Source organism: Procambarus clarkii, chromosome 19 (genome assembly GCF_040958095.1).
Source record: "Procambarus clarkii isolate CNS0578487 chromosome 19, FALCON_Pclarkii_2.0, whole genome shotgun sequence".
NCBI lineage: Eukaryota > Metazoa > Arthropoda > Malacostraca > Decapoda > Cambaridae > Procambarus > Procambarus clarkii.
Window position 1 is genome coordinate 21,708,545 of NC_091168.1, and position 20,704 is coordinate 21,729,248.

The following is a 20,704-nucleotide window of genomic DNA, read 5'->3' on the forward strand; positions in this document are numbered from 1 at the left end:
TGGAACTGAAATTACCCTTTTCCAGAATTCTGGAAGTACCCTAGTTTTTTTTTTTTTATTACAATTCAAGTTAAAGGAGAATAAAGTACCCCAAGCAGCTCTTCTCAACTGTCATGGTCATATCTGTATCAGGTTCATGGCATATAGGCCAGCTATAGAAGACCACAAGTATGATGGAAACTGTTTTAGGACTGTTCTCCCATTTGGTCCCTTGTCCTGTAGATTTCTCTTTTGTAGTTTCCCTCTGTATGTGTATCTCTGCGCCCCCTGTATGTGTATCTCTGCGCCTGACGTATCGCCGACAGAGACTCAATAAGACCACACAGGGCCGCCCTCGTCGTCGACCCAACAACGCCTTTGTTTCCTATGGGGATAAGGGTAAACTTAGCCTAATCATCAGAGATGGCGTCGACGTCCACACACACAGTGTAGGTGGCGTCGACGCCCACACACACAGTGTAGATGGCGTCGACGCCCACACACACAGTGTAGATGGCGTCGACGCCCACACACAGAGTGTAGATGGCGTCGACGCCCACACACAGTGTAGATGGCGTCGACGCCCACACACACAGTGTAGATAGCGTCGACCCCCCCACACACAGTGTAGATAGCGTCAACCCCCACACACACAGTGTAGATAGCGTCAACCCCCACACACACAGTGTAGATAGCGTCAACCCCCACACACACAGTGTAGATAGCGTCAACCCCCACACACACAGTGTAGATGGCGTCGACGCCCACACACAGTGTAGATGGCGTCGACGCCCACACACACAGTGTAGATAGCGTCAACCCCCACACACACAGTGAAGGTGGCGCCATGGGTCGTTACTCTACAACCTTCCATGCAGCCCCACAAAAAATAATGTCAAGGTAGAGAGAGAGAGAGAAAGAGAGAAGCAAGACATAGGAATGATTAAGAAAAGGAGAAAGAGCCAAAACTTATCATTCAAAAGTTAGAATGAAAGGAGCTGAAGGGGCTAAAGAACAGGAAATAGAAAGGAAAGGATAAATGGGTTAAAGCGAGTGGGAGGGAAGTATCAGAAGTGCAATAAAGAAAGAAAGGGAACTTTTAGTAGAAATTGGGTCAGGACCACATTGGAGGGCGTGGTCCCTGGCTTGTTGATCGCTGGCAGGTGAGGGGAGAGTAGGGGCATGGGGCAGGGGGAGGGGATCATTAGGGTAGGGGTATGAGGAGACGTAAGAGGCAGAACGGAAGGACACAAGGTGGGAAATAAGGCAGGGCAATAAGGAGAGGGAGGAGGGAAGGAGGGGGAGGAGGGAAGGAGGGGGAGGAGGGAAGGAGGGGGAGGAGGGAAGGAAGAAGGGCAATAATGAAGGGAGGAGGGGAGGGCCACATGGAGGGGAGGAGGGGAGGGCCACATGGAGGGGAGGAGGGGAGGGCCACATGGAGGGGAGGAGGGGAGGGCCACATACACAGGTGTGTGTACCATGGCTCCGCCCCGCCCTGGCCGCCCCAGGTGAAGGTCAGCCTCCTGCAGCAGATGGTATAAACCCGCGATGAGGCGTCTAGCGTCACTCACAACTCCTCCAGACACACTCTGAACCTCACATCCCCTCACCATGAAGGCTATGGTGAGTTGACCATCCTCAGGCTCCTGGGACAGTGTCCCTTCACCATCACTTCAACTCCTTCAGAGTCTACGTTATCAATAATAGGTTGACTTAATAGACTTACTAATAGACAGGGAACTTGACTCTACGTTAATTGTGAGAGTGGCGACGCAACAGGGATCGTCCCACTGCTCTGGTGTGAACAGATACAGAGTTTCCACTCACTTGCACCGACCAATGTGAATTAACTGAACACTCACTGAACACACTGACAGTGTCTGCAATCGACACTTGCTGTATGAAAGAGACACACAGTGGAGATCCAATAGAACACTCGAGATAACACGCAACACACATTAAATGCACGCAACACACATTAAATGCACGCAAAACATCAATGCACACACAGCCATAACTTGCTCGAATCAATAGCACAATTATTATTTACACAAGCTACTGAGGCCAAAATCTGAAATTAGTTAAGACGGCGTGGAATGCTGAATTTTTACTGATGACTTCTATAATCTGCTCTAATTAATCGGGGACTGGGTATTGCAACGGCCCTTGCAATGCCCTTGGCTTGCACAGTACTCAGGACAGTGCACTGATGATTGTGCACTGAAGATTGTGCATTGATGATTGTGCACTGATGATTGTGCATTCCCGGAGATTCCACGTTCTACTTTTTTTATACGCTCATTTGCATAGCTTAAAACAGTCGTGAAATTCCATTCTCCCACAAACACCTTTACCAGCTTCACCAACACCTCGACACCATCACCAACACCTCGACACCATCACCAACACCTCGACACCATCACCCACACTTCGACACCATCACCAACACCTCGACACCATCACCCACACTTCGACACCATCACCCACACTTCGACAGTTCCCTTCGACTACTACAGCGGTTTCCTCGTGCAAAATGTGTAACGTTCTCTCTCTCTCCCTCTCCTCCTGCAGCTGCTGATCGCCCTGGGCCTGGTCGCCCTGGCCGCCGCTCGACCCAACCAGATCTTTGACTTCGAGGGTGACGACGCTGAGCACGAGCAGGAGGGCGCCGCCGGACACTCCGTCACCGGCGAGTACAAGTAAGTTATCCCTCCAACAAAATGAATGGGTGTTCCTCAAGGCCTTTCTTACGAAGTACTGATATATTTCATGTATTTATGGTAATTGCTTTTCTGCAGTTAAATCAATATCTCAGTTCCTTTTTCTCATATCCTAGCTCCTTGTTCTCATATCTCAGCTACTTGTTCTTCATATCCTAGTTCCTTGTTCTTCATATCCCAGCTCCTTGTTCTTCATATCCCAGCTCCTTGTTCTTCATATCTAAGCTCCTTGTCCATATGTCCCAGCTCCTTGTCCTCATATCCCAGCTCCTTGTCCTCATATCCCAGCTCCTTGTCCTCATATCCCAGCTCCTTGTCCTCATATCCCAGCTCCTTGTCCTCATATCCCAGCTCCTTGTCCCCATATCCCATCCAAATTCTACATAATCATATCAGCTTAGCGTTTCTGTCCTTCGCCTCCTAATTCCCTTCCCTTATGTTGTGGCCGCAGGTGGGAGAGCCCCGAAGGAATCGAGTTCGTGGTCAAGTACATCGCTGACGACAAGGGCTACCGAGTCCTCGAGTCCAACGCCGTGCCCTCAGCCAACGGCGTCCTCGCTGACGGCGAACAGGCCGACCTCGAGGGCGACGAGGACGACGAGGACGACGATGACAAATAGACAGTCGAGAACGTAAAGACGATAATGAGTCGCGCCAATCAATGGAAACAAATGATTGGAAAACAAAATTATAATCTTTCAACCCGCTACAGGAAAAAAAAATATTACCTTGCTTGCTGGCTTTCCAAAATACACACTGTACATTATTATTATTTACTGCTTTGTAAATAAATTATTTATTATGTAATCTCTGATTTTTTTATATATATTTTGACCTCTGTATTGCGTGTTCAGTTTATGGTACTCTTTATTTTTTTGATTAACACCAATCCGTTGATGACTCTGAACAGTCCGTATCACCTTGATAGACTTTGGCTAGACTTTGTTTCAGCCGTCACGTCCCGTTATTGGACTGTTTCAGCCGTCACGTCCCGTTATTGGACTGTTTTACCCGTCACGTCCCGTTATTAGACTGTTTCAGCCGTCACGTCCCGTTGACTAAGGCCAAAAATCGTCGTACTAGAAAACAGCAGCGGCTCGCAAAATTGACACACTCTGTCCCGTTTTCTGTTTTGGGTCCTCTGGTAGGTTAGGATAAGGGGACACTTTAGTATGACAGTTTCTTGACGTTTGGGAACCTTAGGAGGACGGGTCAAGTCGTGACGTGGGTTGTCATACCCCACATGCAAGGTTTTGCATTTACGGATATTAAAAAGCATTTGCCACATCTTCCGACTATTTGTAAGGCCTCAACATAATTTTCAATACCTACTTTACCAAGCCATGAGCAGCCTTCGAACCTATGCTCTGGGTACTCCCAAGTTCAAATCCTCCTCAATGCTCCTGATTTTTCTCACTGATACACGAGGTTAATGTGATTTCTTCGTGCATAAATCTTAGTGTCATCTGCAAATTTGATGATTTTTACTACCTGTGTCATCCATCTATTCCCTTTCTTTTCTTTCTTCTTATTGGCACATATATTTGAACAAATTCAGTGATGACTTTTTTTTTTTTTTAAATCTTTTGATGATGCTTACATGCCATGATGACCTATTAGCTCCCTCGTGGAGGTGTCTTCTCTCATTCCTTGATAGTCAGCTCGATGGTAATCAAGAAAGTCATCATCATGGACCTTACCATCGGTTTCTGTACTTGTAATTCATCATAGAATGTTGTGATCACACGACGGAGTGAGCCCTTCCCCCTCCTACCTACATATATTCGATCATGTCCTCTTCTGATGTTAGCACAAGATGTATAATGTCGTTACCTCAAGTGGGCTCCGTCACATGCTGTGTGAGAAAGGCGTCCGGCGCCAAATCAAGAAATTGTCATGATTTACCCAGTCTAGTATCTCGTGGTTGTAGTCCTCCATTATTAGTTAATTAGGAGTTTGGGTTTGCGAGGCCGCCTTGATCACATCCAGCAGCAACGTCCTCTATCGTGTCATCCTCTACTGTTCTTCCACTCTAACTTTGCTGTTACTTTCAGCTATTATGTTGCTATTATGTTCCGAGTAGCTGACTCTAAAAACAACAACAGACAAGAGCGGCTTGTCAAAGTTCCCTCCTATTTGTCCTGACAATTTTATCGAGCTGGATTTTCATATTCAGCAGTTTTGGCATTTACGGCATCGGCGGGTAGGCGGTTCCATGAGTTTATAACCCCGTGGGTGAAAAAACATTTACTATTTTCAGTCCTACATTGTGGCTTGTTGAGCTTGCAACAGTTGCTTCTTGTGTTACATCTGATCTTTCAGGAAGTTTTTTGATCAACATCCATCAAATTGTTTAGTATTTTTTGAAAGGTTTCAATGAGCTCCGTCCTGTGATGCCTGGTTAGTAGTGGTGTTAGTCCTGTGGCCCTCAACCGTTACTAGTGAGAATCTACTTAGTTCTCAAATGATTTTTATTGCTCTGTGTTGAACTTTCTCCAAAACAGCTCCGTCTTTCTCAAGACGAGGTCTCAGTGCTTGCATACAATTATCAAAGTGAGGGCACACCAGAGATTTATACAGTTAATTAACTACTTTATTTTCCTTGAAGTCAAGCGATCAATCACTTGGATTGGACGGTAGGGCGACAGTCTCACTTCTTGCAGGTCGGTGTTCAATCCCCCATCCGAATAAGTGGTTGGACGCTATTCCTTCCCTCCGTCCTATCCTAAATACTTATCCCCTTATCTCTTCCAAGTGCTGAATAGTCGTAATGCCTTAGTGCTTTCTCCTGATAATTACCTTACCTTATTACCATATCTACCAGCGGCTGATTGCTCCAAATAAATCAATTATCAAGTTTAGTAATGTGGATAATTCCCTCAGGGTCTGATTAGCAGTTCTTTACGTGTAAACTAAGGTAGAATACTATACAGGATGGACAGGTGAACTTCACAGGACTGACAGAAGCAGCTAGACGACTTCTGACTCATGTTAGCAGACTGAAAGCAATTTCCCATCCCCACAGCTCATGGTATAAATAAGTCTTATACCCACTAGTTTTCCCCTGGAACACGACCCGGCACTCGCTTACCAACCACGTAACCCAATCACAACAGAGGGAATACAGGGATTCGTACCTAAGTCAATCATCGAACCCAGGAAACACGAACCTAGGCCAAATCGCTAGCGAATCGCAGAGCGAGTGAGTGCACCGCTGCGCCACAGCGGACAGCATTTCTTATTACTGTAGAATTTGCTACATTTTTTCGCCCCAACTGAACGGGGCCGAGTCTGGACCGCAGCCATCTTTGTGTAGTCTTTGGTGTCCTGTTTCAACCGTTTTCAAATATTCACGACATCCAGAGAATTTATGATTGGACTAAACTTTCTGTATAGACTGTTCCCCCCCCCCCCCACTGATCTCATAGCACGTCACGACATGCTAACAGGACTGCTTCAACTGTCACTCCTAACAGGACTGCTTCAACTGTCACTGCCTGTTCATAAGACTGTTTCAGTCGTTCCGACCTGTTAACAGAACTGTGTTAACAGGACCGGACATTAACAGGATCTTGTTAACAGGATCAGAATGACATCCAGAATACACTAAGGTACCAGTATGACCTCCAGAGTACACAAAGGTCCTAAGGTAGTCTCCGAGGTACACTAAGAACCTCAGGTACTATCTAGGGTACACTAAGATAGTCTCCTGGGTAGCAGTAACGACCCAAAATACTAAATGCCAAGAAAGTGATAGCGTGTGGGCCGGGGCATGGTAACATTATTGCGCGGGTCTGGTTGAGGAGAGGGGAGGGGGCGGACTGGGCTTGCTAACATTAGGCAGGTCTGGCACCGGGGAGAAGGGCACGGGCAGGGCGTGAGGCGGGCAGGGCGCGGGGCGGGCGGGGCGCGGGGCGAGCAGGGCGCGGGGCGGGCAGGACGCGGGGCGGGCAGGACGCGGGGCGGGCAGGGCGCGGGGCGGGCAGGACGCGGGGCGGGCAGGGCGCGGGGCGGGCAGGGCAGGACGCGGGGCGGGCAGGGCGCGGGGCGGGCAGGGCGCGGGGCGGGCAGGACGCGGGGCGGGCAGGGCGCGGGGCGGGCAGGACGCGGGGCGGGCAGGGCGCGGGGCGGGCGGGGCGGGCAGGGCGCGGGGCGGGCAGGACGCGGGGCGGGCAGGGCAGGGCGCGGGGCGGGCAGGGCGCGGGGCGGGCAGGGCGAGGCAACGCCACCAAAAGAATATATTTCATTTCATAAAAAAACAATTTGCGAGTACCTTCGCGAGGTCAGAGTGAAGGGGAGAGATGACAGCGAGGTTGTTCTTCATCCCCTGAGGTTCACCAATGGTTCTGGCCTTAACCTTTGACCTTCCGATGTGCCTATAGGACCGAAGGTCAATGCCGCACCGGGAGGGTATAAGAGTGGAGCAAGAGAGAGAGAGCGAGACATTGTTCTTTCAGAACTTCTACTACCAAGTCCTCTGTCTTTCTCCTCCCACCATGAAGGTTCTAGTAAGTACCTTAATGGTACCCTTAGTACCTTAAACAAGTACTAATCCCTGGGGGAGGTGGGGGAGGTGAGCTGCGGTTCTTGGGTTCCGCCTCTAAACTTATAATCAGCTTGCAACCTAACCTTCCAGCTGTTCGCAGTCCTCGCATTGAAACATTATTGTAACAGACTAGGCTGTTGTAAGAATTATCCAGAGTGGTTTATCGACAAAAGAGAATGGGAAGCTGAGCCCGCATGGTGACTTGACCCCCAGGGGAATTCGCGGTGGAAATAACCGACGCTTTGTTCATAGCTGCGTATAATGAATCATCCTATAGTATTCAGTAATTTAGAGAAATTAGCCTTTATTCATTTTGCATTAAAATTGTATTGTATAATAGTACTGGATACAATATCAAGAGTATTCTAATTATTGAGTTTAAGTCACCATCAGTGACGTCACGAATCAGATCTAACTTGTAAGGCGGAGTGACCGGCGGTCATAGGTCAGCAGGGTTGACATGTCTAGTATTTCTCAAAGTTCAATTAACCATTTTGGGGATCGGGAACAGCTCTGCCGTTAGATGTTTGTAATTTAATTCAGTAAAATAATTCAACCAGTCTGGATCAATTAAGTACAACAGAGGTTAATTGTTATAACTTAAACCTGGCTAGTAACTTGGTAAAACTTTGACTAGGCGGAAGGATACAATGTTCTAGTCTGGGCTAGGCCAGACGAGGACAAATCAGGGTGGAAACGGGAGCAGCTGGGATAAGAGGCCAACCATCTTACCTCTCCCCAAGACCAGCCCAACATCTAGAGCTGTGGTCGCCCAAGGTATAGTTGCTATTGTTAATTATAGGGATAGTCTTCTCATTTGCCACTCAGGTCAAGTAGGGAGTGTTAAAGTGATAGGGAGTGAACATATTTAGATTTTGTTTTAGTTTTCTTTTAATAAATTAAATTTGTTATTAATTTGCATTTTATTGTTTCCATTTGGTTATGTGTATACTTGTCCTGGTCACGTGGTCCACACGAGGCAGAGTTGGATTGGGCGCCGATTCTAACATCGAATCGGAATTATCATTACCGTGTAATTTATTCCACCCTCAAGGTCATCGTATATAGTGGGGATCAAGCCCCTAGGTTGATTAATTAGCGTGATCGATCCAGACCTCGATCATTGCTCTTGTGTTACTGGTCTGGTGGTGGCAGCGTAGAGGCGACTCTAGGGTTTTGCTCAGAGCTTAGGTCACGTCATACTGGGTGTAGAATCCTAAGTCGGTCAATCGTCTTAGGACCACGTGGCGTGGAGTTGGCTTTGGTAAAAGTTTTGGAGTCCCTTGGTAGAGAATAAAAAGTAAGAATACGGGTAGAGGGAGTAGAAGGTAGATAAGTAGAGAGAGGAACTCGAACCCGTGTTACATTATTCCTAATATCTCTGATCCATTTGGTCACTTTGTTTCCATCTTTAGCTAGCAAATGCGCTTCTTGGCAACATATCTGTTGCAAAGATTAATCGTAAACTGATAACATTATCTCTCACGATAGTTCATTGCAATCTTGCAACTCTGTTTTTAAACACACTCGATAAAAGTACAAAAAATAACCTTAATAACCCTCAAGAGGTTGATAGGCCATTATGACCTTCCAGAGGTTGATAGGCCTTAATAATCCTCTAGAGGTTGATAGGCCTTAATGACCTTCCAGAAGTTGATTGGCCTTAAAACTCAACACTAGATTCAATTAGATGTCCCACAAACTCTAAAAAGTACCAGTTCTCCCCCTGCAACAGGAATAACAGTCTCCTTCCTCCTGCAGCTGCTGATCGCCCTGGGCCTGGTCGCCCTGGCCGCTGCTCGACCCAGCGAGATCTTGGACTTCGAGGGTGAGGACGCTGAGCACGAGCAGGAGGGCCAGGCCGGCCGCTCCGTCACCGGCGAGTACAAGTAAGTCTTCTCAACCCACAACAGTCTCCACCAACACAGCAGCCTCCACCACAACTAACATAACAGCCTCCACCACCGTCACCAACACAACAGCCACCACCACCACAACCATCACCAACACAAGAGCCACCAACAACACCACAGGAGCCAGATAATACAACCATACCACACCCATAAAAAACATATCATTATAATGCTTACTGTATTCCATGATGATCAAAGCAACTTATTAGTTCTCCTTATTCTTAACAACATCTAAGCATCTGTCAGGCCCAGTATTATACTTTCCTTATCAAGAAGTAATTCTTAAAATTATATCGTTGAGCAACACGGAAGATAATACTTAAACCTGCTCACAGTGAAGTCTTTAGAGCGAACTTAAAACAAATATGTGAATTGTTATATGTATGTGTTGTGGCCGCAGGTGGGAGAGCCCCGAAGGAATCGAGTTCGTGGTCAAGTACATCGCTGACGACAAGGGCTACCGAGTCCTCGAGTCCAACGCCGTGCCCTCAGCCAACGGCGTCCTCGCTGACGGCGAACAGGGCGACCTCGACGGCGACGAGGACGAGGACGACGATGACGACAAATAGATACTGAGAGTGACAGCCGATAGCTGGAACCGTTGGCTAGTCAACGACACAAGACGACAACTAATGGCGTTTTATTTTTTCCAAAGCTCTTTACTCAGTTCTTCATGTTTCTCTCTTGCTCCGACTCACTGAAGCGTTAAGATTCTTGAGGTCTTGTTTGTGTGTGAACAATTCTTATTATAATAAATATTTATGAATCATGTGGATTTTTATGTAAACACCCAACATATTAGTGTCCGGTTTACATGTACACTGTGAACACACATATGAATTATGTTACTGGTTCTTAGTGAGAGAAGGAGAGCGGTATGGAAGGCAATGGCGTCAGACGAGTGAAGACCGAGACCCGTGTGTGGACCTCCTTCATCACAGAGGACCCTCTCACTCGTCCTCTAGGACGGTAGGACCCTCTATCACCTCCGTGGAAGACATGAAGCTTCAGCCCACAAGAAAAAAAGGGTAAACAGTTTGATGGTCAGCAACTACTGAGATGTGTCAATGCTGCTAATTACTGACAAAATTCTTGAATCATTAAACTATTAAATAATTTTTTTTTTTTATCATCTGTTACTGTGTGGTCGCCAGAATTTGTTCAGAAAAACTTGTTCTACTCCCGTTCTCTTCTTGAATCTCTCCACTATGTGGCATTCATCACTGGATTCATCCATTTGAGCTGGATTGTAGCCCCCCTGAGTATTAGAGACACCTTTATCCGAGTACATAATGAATTACTGACTACGCTTCAAACGCTTTGTATCTCTGGGTTTGTATAACAAACGGAAATTAATGGAACAGATTCTGAAAGCTGAACAGGTATCAGTGTACCACAGGGGTAGTACACTGATACCTTGGTCCCTTGTTATGGAATGTCTACTTCAACCATCTACTACTTCTCATCACTGAAGCTCTGGTCAATGCTCTTGATTGAACTCTGACATTTCTGTGCATATATCTGGGCCAGGCGATGGCAGGTATCATTAGGAGGTGATAAAACGCAAGTGATGATAACTAGACACCATGATATTGCAACTGGGAGAAACATAAATGGTAAAACATTCAGTGATGACGTTGATATTTTTGGGGTGAAGTTCGTTTCTTCATAGACCAAGAGAAGCCAGGTGCCGAACCCAGCGGGCAGCAGTCAGGAACCCGACAACGTTAAAGTGCATCTTGTATCTGTTCGACAGCAGTGATTGTAAAACTTTACATAAAGCCCAAGTTCAGGCTCGCATCTTGAGATAACAGCCCTCACTTGGGTGGATATTTCTCAGTCCTTCCTTCGACCCCTTGACTAGGTAGAGAACTGGGCAAGATGACTCCTCTGTAGTCTTAACAGCACAGTCTTAATCTGACTGTGCTGCTTACTGTATCACAACCTTCAGCAATGGGAAGATATTGGCAGACTTACTGCTATGTACAAGGCCAAACTTATCAAGGTTCCCCACCTGATCATCGTGGACAATCAGAAGTGGGCAACCACAACACAAGACGGTCAGCTATCATCATTCACATGCTGGCTGTGACTTTCTCAAAAACATTACTCCATCGGCGAGCATTTATACCTAGGCTGACTCGCCCTTCATATGGTCAAGAGACCATATGAAGGATCTGGTACACAGCTGACGCCTTGTGTACCTTACACAATGTTGAACACAATACAGCAAATTTATACACAATGGAAAAACAAATCATTAAACAATACTTTCGTTGGCCAGAGAGTCAGAAAAAGTGAAAGTCAGAGTCAGAAAATAGAATAAGGGGTAAATGTCTGCACTAATGTGGAGTGAAAGAGTAAAAATTAGGACATGAAAACAATTTTCCGATGAAGGTAGGAGCTGTGCTGGTGGCGGTGGCAACACTGCCGCTCCGAGGGTCAGCCTCGCTGGGAACACCCTCAGTAATGATCAGCCACCAGTCACCAGGTAATGTGGTGTGCATTATTGCTCTCTGTTGCGCTTCGTGTGCGAGAGCGTGACCCCACGACCTGCGTGCTTGCACACACATGCATTCACTCTTGTGAACTCTCATTCACACAATCACTAATAGTGGAATGCCTCTCACACTGCCTCTCTCACTCACTTTCTCTGTTTTTTAACTTCGGTTAGAACTCATTGCAAATGATGTTAACCCAGTTATTTAATCAGCATATTGTTAGATATTTAATACTAAGTTACGATCTCTCTCTCTCTCTCCCCCCCGTCTCTCTCTTTCTCTCTCTCTCTCTCTCTCTCTCTTTCTCTCTCTCTCTCCCTTTCTCTCTCTCTCTCTCTCTCCCCCCCTCTCTCTCTCTCTCTCTCTCTCTCTCTCTCTCTCTCTCTCCCCCCGTCTCTCTCTCTCTCTCTCTCGTACAATGGTGTACTTGTCCCGGTCTCTTGCTGCGAATTCCAAGCAACTTTCACATTATTGAATATTTATGATAATTTCATCGTTAGCCATTTGTATCCTTCAACGACAAACCACGACAAAGCAGAGTGGTTGCCTGGCAACGACGACGCTCTGGGAGGAGAAAACACTATAATGCTGCGTCTGACCTACTTGCACAAGAGTAGACAGTAGATACTAGCCCCAACCTGTTATGTGAATAGTAGATACTAGCCCCCACCTGTTATGTGGATAGTACATACTAACCCCAACCTGTTATGTGAATAATAGATACTAGCCCCCACCTGTTATGTGGATAATAGATACTAGCCCCCACATGTTATGTGAATAGTAAACTTACAAGTTTAGTTCGACCTGCGAGGAAATAAAATAAATGATGATAAAAATAACAAAATAAGCAGAGATGTAACCAACATGAGGCTTTGCATCAGTCAGGCTTCATGAACATTGCAGATAGCAAGTTGTTAGATCTTGAATAAGCAGTAAACATCGCAACTTCCGGTTTAAGATCAGAGTTACCAGATCTAGAGCATCGTTAGTACACATTCATTCCGTGTTTACCTAAAGGAGATTATATTAACCCAACGCCATTGAGTGTATCTTGTTTATTTAAACTTGTAATAACTTTCAAAATAGTTCAGAGACAGAGTTCTCTTCAAAGTAAACGATCATCCACAAATATACTTTTTTCTATAGTAAACTTTACTTCAAACGTTCATACTAACTTAATGTCTCATAAATATAAATCATTTACATATCAACTAAAATTTTGAATGATATATTTTAGCATAAAATGAAATCAACGCGTTTTCTTTGTCAGCCGGCAGCCCTGCTGGTTTTGAAGCGTAAGCGACCACAACACAGGCGGCGGAGAACCTGTCATACGACCTACTTTTTGTTCGTATCAGCAATAAACTTAAAAACTTCACGTGGCAGGTTTAACTAGATCTTAATTCAGATACTGGAGTATCAGTATCAGTTCAGACCTATAATTTGGACAAATTTTAATAACTTAGTGAATTTGAAGGAGAAACTCGCTTCATAACATCACGATGAAGACCATCGTGGCGTCTGTGAAGACATCCTCACAGTTTGTACCCCTGCAGTAGTTAGCACCCAAGAATCAGGGATCCCAAGTCTCTAAGAGTGTAGCTACTTAATTAAACAATTAACAACAGACTGTTTAGAGATGGTTCAGGACGTGGGAGGTCAACACTCCACGTCCTGACCATCTCTCCACTTCTCAACAGTTCTTGTTCAGAGAGCAACACTTCTCTATGTTTCACATGTCTTTTCTCACTCACTTTGACGAACTTGAAAAATTAATTATCCAGTTTAATTTAGAAATTGTATTTAGTCTGACGTGTGTTGCTCAAGTGAGCACTTAAATGAATGAATGCATTCACACACACACACGAAGAAAATAAAGAAAATAAGAAAACAGAGAAGAGGGAGAAAACTTAGATAACGAGGAGGAAAAGAATAAATATAAATGGAAGCTCGAGAAGGAGGAGGACGAGGGAAGTAGGAAGGAGAGGGAGAGAAGAACGATAGTAGGAAGAAGAAGGAGGAAGACGATGGGAGGGGGTAAGAGGAAAAAAAGAGGAAGAATAGGAAGAGGAGGAGGAGGAGGAGGAAGAGGCGACTGTAGCGGGAGGGGAAGGAGGGCAGTCCAAGAGTTCAACGAAAAAGGTCAAGAATAAGGGCTGTTAGAAGGTCAGGGGACTGGAAAGGTCAAGAAAAAGGTCATGACTCGGGCCGTGTCATAGAAAGGAGGTCAAAAGAGTTTAAAGTTGAGTCAAGACCCCCGCGGTCAGTTAATGCGCTCCCTCATCACATCTGGAAACTGTCTACTGACTTATTTCAATCTGAAAGGTCGAGCTTTAGCTCATGGACCCCACCTTCCTAGCCGCCAGTTGTCTAATACAATAACTTCTGACTTATTAATTATTATCACTCTTCTGCTTGATCTTGACATCGGCCCGAGTTTATATATATATATATATATATATATATATATATATATATATATATATATATATATATATATATATATATATATATATAATGTGTTGTAACTGCTCTCATCTCAGTGTTAGTTAACGATCTCGCTTCTTGCAAGTCGACTTTTGGCCTTTAATTGTCCAAGTGATTTGGCATTGTTCCTCTACTTCGTCCTTATATTCCAGCCCGTCTTGCCCTCGTATCCCTTCCATGCGTTATATAGCCATACTGGCCTTGCGCATCTTCCTAGTCATTTGTTTTGTTATGAGTCCTGGACATCTGACATTTAGAATCTTCTGTGTTTTGATGATCTGTGGAAGCAACCGACAGTCGCACACAGTGGTAACAACTACGGTAAAATACTTTAAATAAAACATTCATAAATATATATACCTTTCCATTGGAGACTTTCGGCGCCGTGGAGAGGTGGGGAGGGGGGCCTGCTGCTTGGGTAACAGCTTCTCCTCCATGTCAACCTATCCTGGCTTTGCGCCGTGAAGAGGCCACTCAGACCGACAACCAGAGCTCAACCCCATACCTATACCTACGCTGGATTCATTTGAACCATACAAATATATCCAACATATCAGCCTGAGAGACCATCACCACAGACTGGATTCGCGGCTCCTGTAACAATCACAGGGTGTGGCGTGGGGTCCTAGTTTGAGGCTCGTGCCTGAAACCTTCTTGATGTGTCAAAATGGGAACCACTTGAATTTTTTCTTAAGTGGACCTGGACAACGACCCTATTACCTTAATAATATTGTTATCGTCGAGGAGTTCAGAAAAACTGGAAAAAGTGTTGAAATTCACTTACAAATTTATAAATGAAATAACTCCATTTCCTGGACATATACATCACACTGCACGACACAAAATGTGTCACCACAGTTTACCATAAACAATAAATTAGTTAATGGCCCAACAGGCACAAACGAAGGGTGATTGACAGACGTCGCAATATCTATAACAACATAATGTCCCCGAGATCTGTTTCACCATTAAATTCGCTAAATCATGCAACATTGTGCATAGCATTACAATGAAGAACTTTATGAATTTAGCCAAACTGCTGAGGCTGACGGACTCTAAATTAACACCCTCTAATAGTGTTTTAAAACTCACAAGAGCCCAACGAATTAAGTCAAAGATCCCATCGTGAAAATTACAATCACATTACCAAATTAGACCCTATAAAGTGTCTAATCGGTTTATTGGAAATATCTCATCCTTAGGCCGAACACGGATATGACAGCCTACAAGGTGCACAAATTTTTCCGTCAAAAAGAAGATTGTAACTTACTTGATAACGTAGATTATACTCCTCCTCAGGCAACGTGCGGTGAAGCAACGAGAGAAAACACGCGACACGCAATATTAACCTCTAACATAAATATATCAATTCGCATACGACTCACAACTGATAACGTTTGTACTTTTCTCCAGCAGTGATTTTAATTGTTGCCGCAGGAAGCGTCTAGTTTATTGTGCACCCTATACTCATCCAGTCAACCCGTCCTCGACTCAAGGCCATTACATCCAGCGGTCAACCCCCACAGACACATTCATCAATTTGTACATGCTTTTCATTCAAAACGGGAATTTTCTCATATATAAATTAATATTATAATATATTAGCATTTTGGGCATATATAGGCATAGTTTAGGTTAGGTGTTTAGGGTCTGTTGGCCATTATTTATATTTGTAGTACGTGGGTGAAGCATTTACAGCGTTGTGGTTCGAACAAAATTCGTCAGTGAAGCACTTGTTCCGGAAGTCTTCGAACGAAAGCAGTTGTGAGTCGTGTGTAAACCGTTTTTCATTCATAAACAGGGGGTTTGGCGGGTGCATGGAATCACTTTTGGGTCTTTGTTTGGAGGACGGGATGACTGATGACGTCTGCACTGTTCTTCAGCAGTGCTTTGTTCACATCCTCTGCTCGAATCCCGCCGGCCGAAATGCTTCATCCATCAGTGACGGTCAACACAGCCTAACCAACTAACCTAAGTTAGCCCTAAATATTCAGCACGATTCTAGTATGAAATAATATCACCTTATATTTGAAGAAAAACTCATTTTGAATAAGCAGTGCCTTATGATTGATGAATGCGTGTTTGAGTTCGGCCGCCGGGTGAACGAACCTTGCCTGGGGTAGCCCCTCCTCCAAGCAGACCCAAAAGTGATTCCATGCACCCGTCAAACCCCCTGTTTATGAATGAAAAACAGTTTACACACGACTCACAACTTATGACGTCCGAACACTTCCAGAACAAGTGCTTTGCTCACGTCCTCTGTTCGAACCACAATTCTGTAAATGCTTCACCCACGTTCTTCATATACAAATCATCGCCAACAAAACCTAAACACCTAACCTAACCTAACCTAACGTACGCCTAACTATACATCGAATTTTTATGTATAATAATATTAATTTATATATGAGAACAAACCAATTTTTAATACACAGTATGTTAAAATTGATGAATGCGTCTGGGGAGGACGGCCGCTGCTTTAAACAGCCTAGTGTGAGAACGGGTTGTTGGGGGACAGGCAGCAAATTCGATGCGCACCTCTCTAAACGCGTCAGCCACATTTTCTAAATACAAATGACTACCAAAAATAAAATATCTAATCTAACTTACCCACGGACCAACACAAAACTATATCATAATGCTAATACGAAAATACTCAATGATATCGCAATTGAGACATAAATCGACGAGACAATGTTAAGAGCAGGAGGATGAAATTGAACCCACACCCTATGTCACCCTGGGTCACCCTAGACACACTGGTTGTTGCCAACTACACCACGATGTGCGAAAACAACACATCCTGATGTCCGGCCAATCTTACAAGGAGTTTGAAGTCACCTTACCGATACCAAATCCAATTTATAAAAATGTTATCCCTCAAGATTTTCTCACAATTAATGTGTATATGAGAAAGTAAAATTCTTGCTTACACAATCTGGAGAACTGAGGCTTTGTTTACGAACACACGATCTAATCTTAGCTAGATTTAACTATGTGTATAATTAGAATACATTATAATATTAATTTATATTTGAGAAAATGTGTTTTGTTGCACAATATGCATCAGTGGCTGAAGGAGGCTATGGAATCGGACGTAAGGTCAAGGCATGGCGTGCCCAAACAACGTATCATTAACACAATTTAATGAAGCCATTCAACTTATATTATGACTTTACAGTTGTGTATTAATACAGTTGCATAATTAATACAGTTGTGTATTAATGATAACATAAGAATGTTGAAACATTTTCAAATAAACACGAAAAGGCTGGTCTTCGTGTGAGAATAATTGTGCATTGCCAGTGAACTAGTTACTGAGCACTAGCGGGAGGTGCGGACAGTGTTGCCAAGACGGTGGCTCCATACCCTGGCGACCTCGACCCACATGACCTCTTCTATCTCCTTCCCTTCCCTCACCTTCCCTCACCTTCCCGGCACTTCTCTCATGTCTACCTCACCTGTTACACCTGTCTGACTAACCTGTTAGGCGTGTCATTCACCAGTTTGATCTGTCAGTCTCTTCTCTTACACCTGTCTGACTCACTTGTTAATACCTGTCAAGTTCACCTGTTGCAGGTGTCAGACTCACCCGTAACACCTGCCAGACTCACCCGTAATACCTGCCAAACTCACCTGGACCACTTCTCGCCTGATGAGTACATTGTTTCAGAACATTAAAAGTGAAGATGGTGAAATGTGGTTGTCCTCGTTTGGCTCGCCTGGTGCACTGGCTTGATATTGATGGTGATGATGATGAGGATGATGATAATCATCATCATTGACCAGAGTGGTAGTGATGAGAGTGCTCGAGCAGTTGCCTTCAAAGACCATCAATCATACATTCACCCACTTTATGAGCCGGGTGTTAGAATACGTGTTAAGCTGCCTCGCTCTTGTCCACGGGTGCGGGGGTTCGAATACCCCCAATCCCCCCCCCCCCTGGCTTGCATATATACCTGCCTGATCCTGTGGTGCCTCATCTATTGGCACTCAATTCCTCCCAAGACATTTTTCTCAGAGTTTCCCAAGAGGGAGCAGGCCGTCTCTGGTCCGGTTATTTCTCACCTCTGAGTAGTCGAACTGTGAGTTCTAGGCGGCCATAACCCGCGCCTCCTGGCGATTTGATTGAAAAAGATTAAGCCACCCATAGGTGGCACGGGCATGAATAGCCCGTAAGCCTCCTGGCGGTGACCAGCGCGGACTCCACCTCCGCCCCTAGCACTGACCTTCAGCCTGACCTCATACCCCCTCTACCAACTCTCTCGCTGTGACTCCGCACTCATGCCCATCGCCCCCACCTCTAGCATGGACCTTGGAACGAAGTCGATGCCCCAACACCCTATCTTTAACATTGACCTCCCCATACCCCAGCTGGTACCCCAACCCCTTTGACCATGTACCCCCAGCTAATAGGCCCCCCAAAATGACCCGTACCCCAGCTGATACCCGCCATGCCCCCAAATTTACCCTGTACCCCAGCTGATACCCCAAACAGTGATCCCGTGCACCAGATGATACCCCAAGCACATTGTGTGTCATTGTGTGGCAGCACAATGATCTGGTGACAATGCAATGACTGGTGACAACACGATGACTGGTGACAATACAATGACTGGTGACAATACAATGTCCCGGTGACAATACAATGTCCCAGTGACAATACAATGTCCCGGTGACAATACAATGTCCCAGTGACAATACAATGTCCCGGTGACAATACAATGACCCGGTGACAATACAATGACCTGGTGACACTACAATGACCTGGTGATAATACAATGACCAGTTGCCACCAGTACAGAGACCTTTAAAGCGTGCGGCGGGTTGATGCCCCGGTCTTCAGGCAAGACCTTGGGCCAAGTGAAGGGGAAGGATGACCTCGGGAAAGGTCAGGTGGTCACACGTGGTCCTGCCCGAAACATGTGGGTCAGGTGGGGGGGCGGGCGGGGGTCACCGTGGCTGGGTATATAAGACCGTTGACTAACCGGCGGCCCGCAGTCATTCCCACACGGAACTTCCAAAGATCAACATGAAACTGGCTGTAAGTTGCTTGGACGAGTCTGTCTCTCTGTTTCTCTCTCTGTCTCTGTCTCTCTGTCTGTCTCTCTCTCTGTCTCTCTTACTGTAGGAGAAGCTTCCTTCACTCTTACTGTAGGAGAAGCTTCCTTCACTCTTACAGTAAGAGGAGCTTCCTTCACTCTTACTGTAAGAGGAGCTTCCTTCACTCTTACTGTAGGGGCAGCTTCCTCCACTCTTACTGTAGGAGGAGCTTCCTTCACTCTTACTGTAGGAGGAGCTTCCTTCACTCTTACTGTAAGAGGAGCTTCCTTCACTCTTACTGTAGGAGGAGCTTCCTTCACTCTTACTGTAGGAGGAGCTTCCTTCACTCTTACTGTAAGAGGAGCTTCCTTCACTCTTACTGTAAGAGGAGCTTCCTTCACTCTTACTGTAGGAATCATAACTACTTAGTTTAGAGCTTTTTTTAAACTCATAAAAACATAATTGAACGAATTAATCACTTGCCAGCATATCTAGAGTATGAGGTCAGCTGGTCTTAGGTCACCCTGAGTCACCCTGGGTCTCCTTGGGTCACCCTGGGTCACCCTGGGTCACCCAGGGTCTCCTTGGGTCACCCTGGGTCACCCTGGGTCACCATCGTCCGTATCCACGATCCTCAAGTTAGGTCAAGGGGTCCCTAGAGAAGGTTAGTGCGATTATCAGTTCTCAAGTTGATGCTGTGCTTCACCTCCGTCAGGTATTAGTGCTCCTGGGCGTGGTGGCTCTGGTCGCCGCCCGACCCGACACTCTCCTCGACCTGGACGACATCCACCACGACCTCGACATCGCCGACGACTCCTCCGTCAGCGGCTCCTACAGGTGGGTCTTACACCGGCATCCCTGAAGACACTTGGAGCATGGGAGAGTTGTTATGTATTTGAGAGTGCGTTGGCTCTTCGAGTGCGAGAGCTATGAAAGTGCTATAGACATCATTCACTCACACTCCATCATTTCTGCTTCGCAGCTGGACCTCTCCCGACGGCAACCAGCACTTCGTCAAGTACGTCGCTGACGAAGACGGATACCGCATCGTGGAGTCCAACGTCGTTCCCGCCACCGCCGAGGGCACCAAGGCCGACGGTTCCCAGGGGTCCTTCGTGTCTCTTGAGGACCTCGAGGACTTCGACAAGAAGTAAATCACCAAGAAGATCATCTTACAGACGCTGCGAGGTCACGAAGGAGTGCCTCCTGCCTCACATCATGTTCCCTCTTAATTCACCATTCTACTTCCTGTCGCTTCTTGTTTCTACTTCCCATTTATCACATTATTTACCCTCATCCCAGCTTCATAAGATTTCCTTGCCTCTGCTTTATTCCTTTCATCAATAATACATTATGTTTTGTCATTCCATTGTACCTTATTTATTGAACAAAATAAAAGATTCAATTCAGTACAAATTAGAGTCTGAAACAACATAACCTTTCAATAATTTTGTACTATATTTTGTAAAAAAAGACTTTATCTAAAATATAAATAATACTTTTATATGTATATTA

At 45.5% G+C, this 20,704-nt stretch overlaps 4 protein-coding genes across 4 annotated transcripts in view; 3 read left to right on the forward strand and 1 right to left on the reverse strand.

The window, feature by feature from the left end:
- LOC123757530 (uncharacterized) overlaps positions 1-15,611 on the reverse strand; it is a 61,666-nt gene extending 46,055 nt beyond the window's left edge. The window contains exon 1 of the mRNA XM_045741252.2: positions 15,417-15,611. The gene's annotated coding sequence lies outside the window, so the exon portion shown is untranslated. The remainder of the gene's footprint in view (positions 1-15,416) is intronic.
- LOC123757531 (uncharacterized) lies at positions 1,524-3,506 on the forward strand. The gene is made up of 3 exons (XM_045741254.2): positions 1,524-1,602; positions 2,551-2,678; positions 3,151-3,506. The coding sequence occupies exons 1-3, from the start codon at positions 1,591-1,593 to the stop codon at positions 3,317-3,319; spliced, it is 309 nt and encodes a 102-aa protein (XP_045597210.1). The 5' UTR covers positions 1,524-1,590; the 3' UTR covers positions 3,320-3,506.
- LOC123757532 (uncharacterized) lies at positions 7,136-9,927 on the forward strand. Its single transcript, XM_045741255.2, has 3 exons — positions 7,136-7,207; positions 9,007-9,134; positions 9,559-9,927. The coding sequence occupies exons 1-3, from the start codon at positions 7,196-7,198 to the stop codon at positions 9,725-9,727; spliced, it is 309 nt and encodes a 102-aa protein (XP_045597211.1). The 5' UTR covers positions 7,136-7,195; the 3' UTR covers positions 9,728-9,927.
- Positions 15,612-19,143: 3,532 nt separating the features above from the next.
- Positions 19,144-20,605, forward strand: LOC123757533 (larval cuticle protein 2-like). The gene is made up of 3 exons (XM_045741256.2): positions 19,144-19,190; positions 19,905-20,026; positions 20,172-20,605. Exons 1-3 carry the CDS (start codon positions 19,179-19,181, stop codon positions 20,341-20,343), a joined length of 306 nt encoding a protein of 101 aa, XP_045597212.1. The 5' UTR covers positions 19,144-19,178; the 3' UTR covers positions 20,344-20,605.
- Positions 20,606-20,704: the final 99 nt, after the last annotated feature.

Excerpts from the sequence above, each read along its gene's own strand:
- LOC123757532 (XM_045741255.2), top strand. Across the intron at positions 9,135-9,558 it reads TCCGTCACCGGCGAGTACAA|GTGGGAGAGCCCCGAAGGAA; the intron begins GTAAGTCTTCTC and ends TTGTGGCCGCAG.
- LOC123757531 (XM_045741254.2), top strand. Across the intron at positions 2,679-3,150 it reads TCCGTCACCGGCGAGTACAA|GTGGGAGAGCCCCGAAGGAA; the intron begins GTAAGTTATCCC and ends TTGTGGCCGCAG.
- LOC123757533 (XM_045741256.2), top strand. Across the intron at positions 20,027-20,171 it reads TCCGTCAGCGGCTCCTACAG|CTGGACCTCTCCCGACGGCA; the intron begins GTGGGTCTTACA and ends TCTGCTTCGCAG.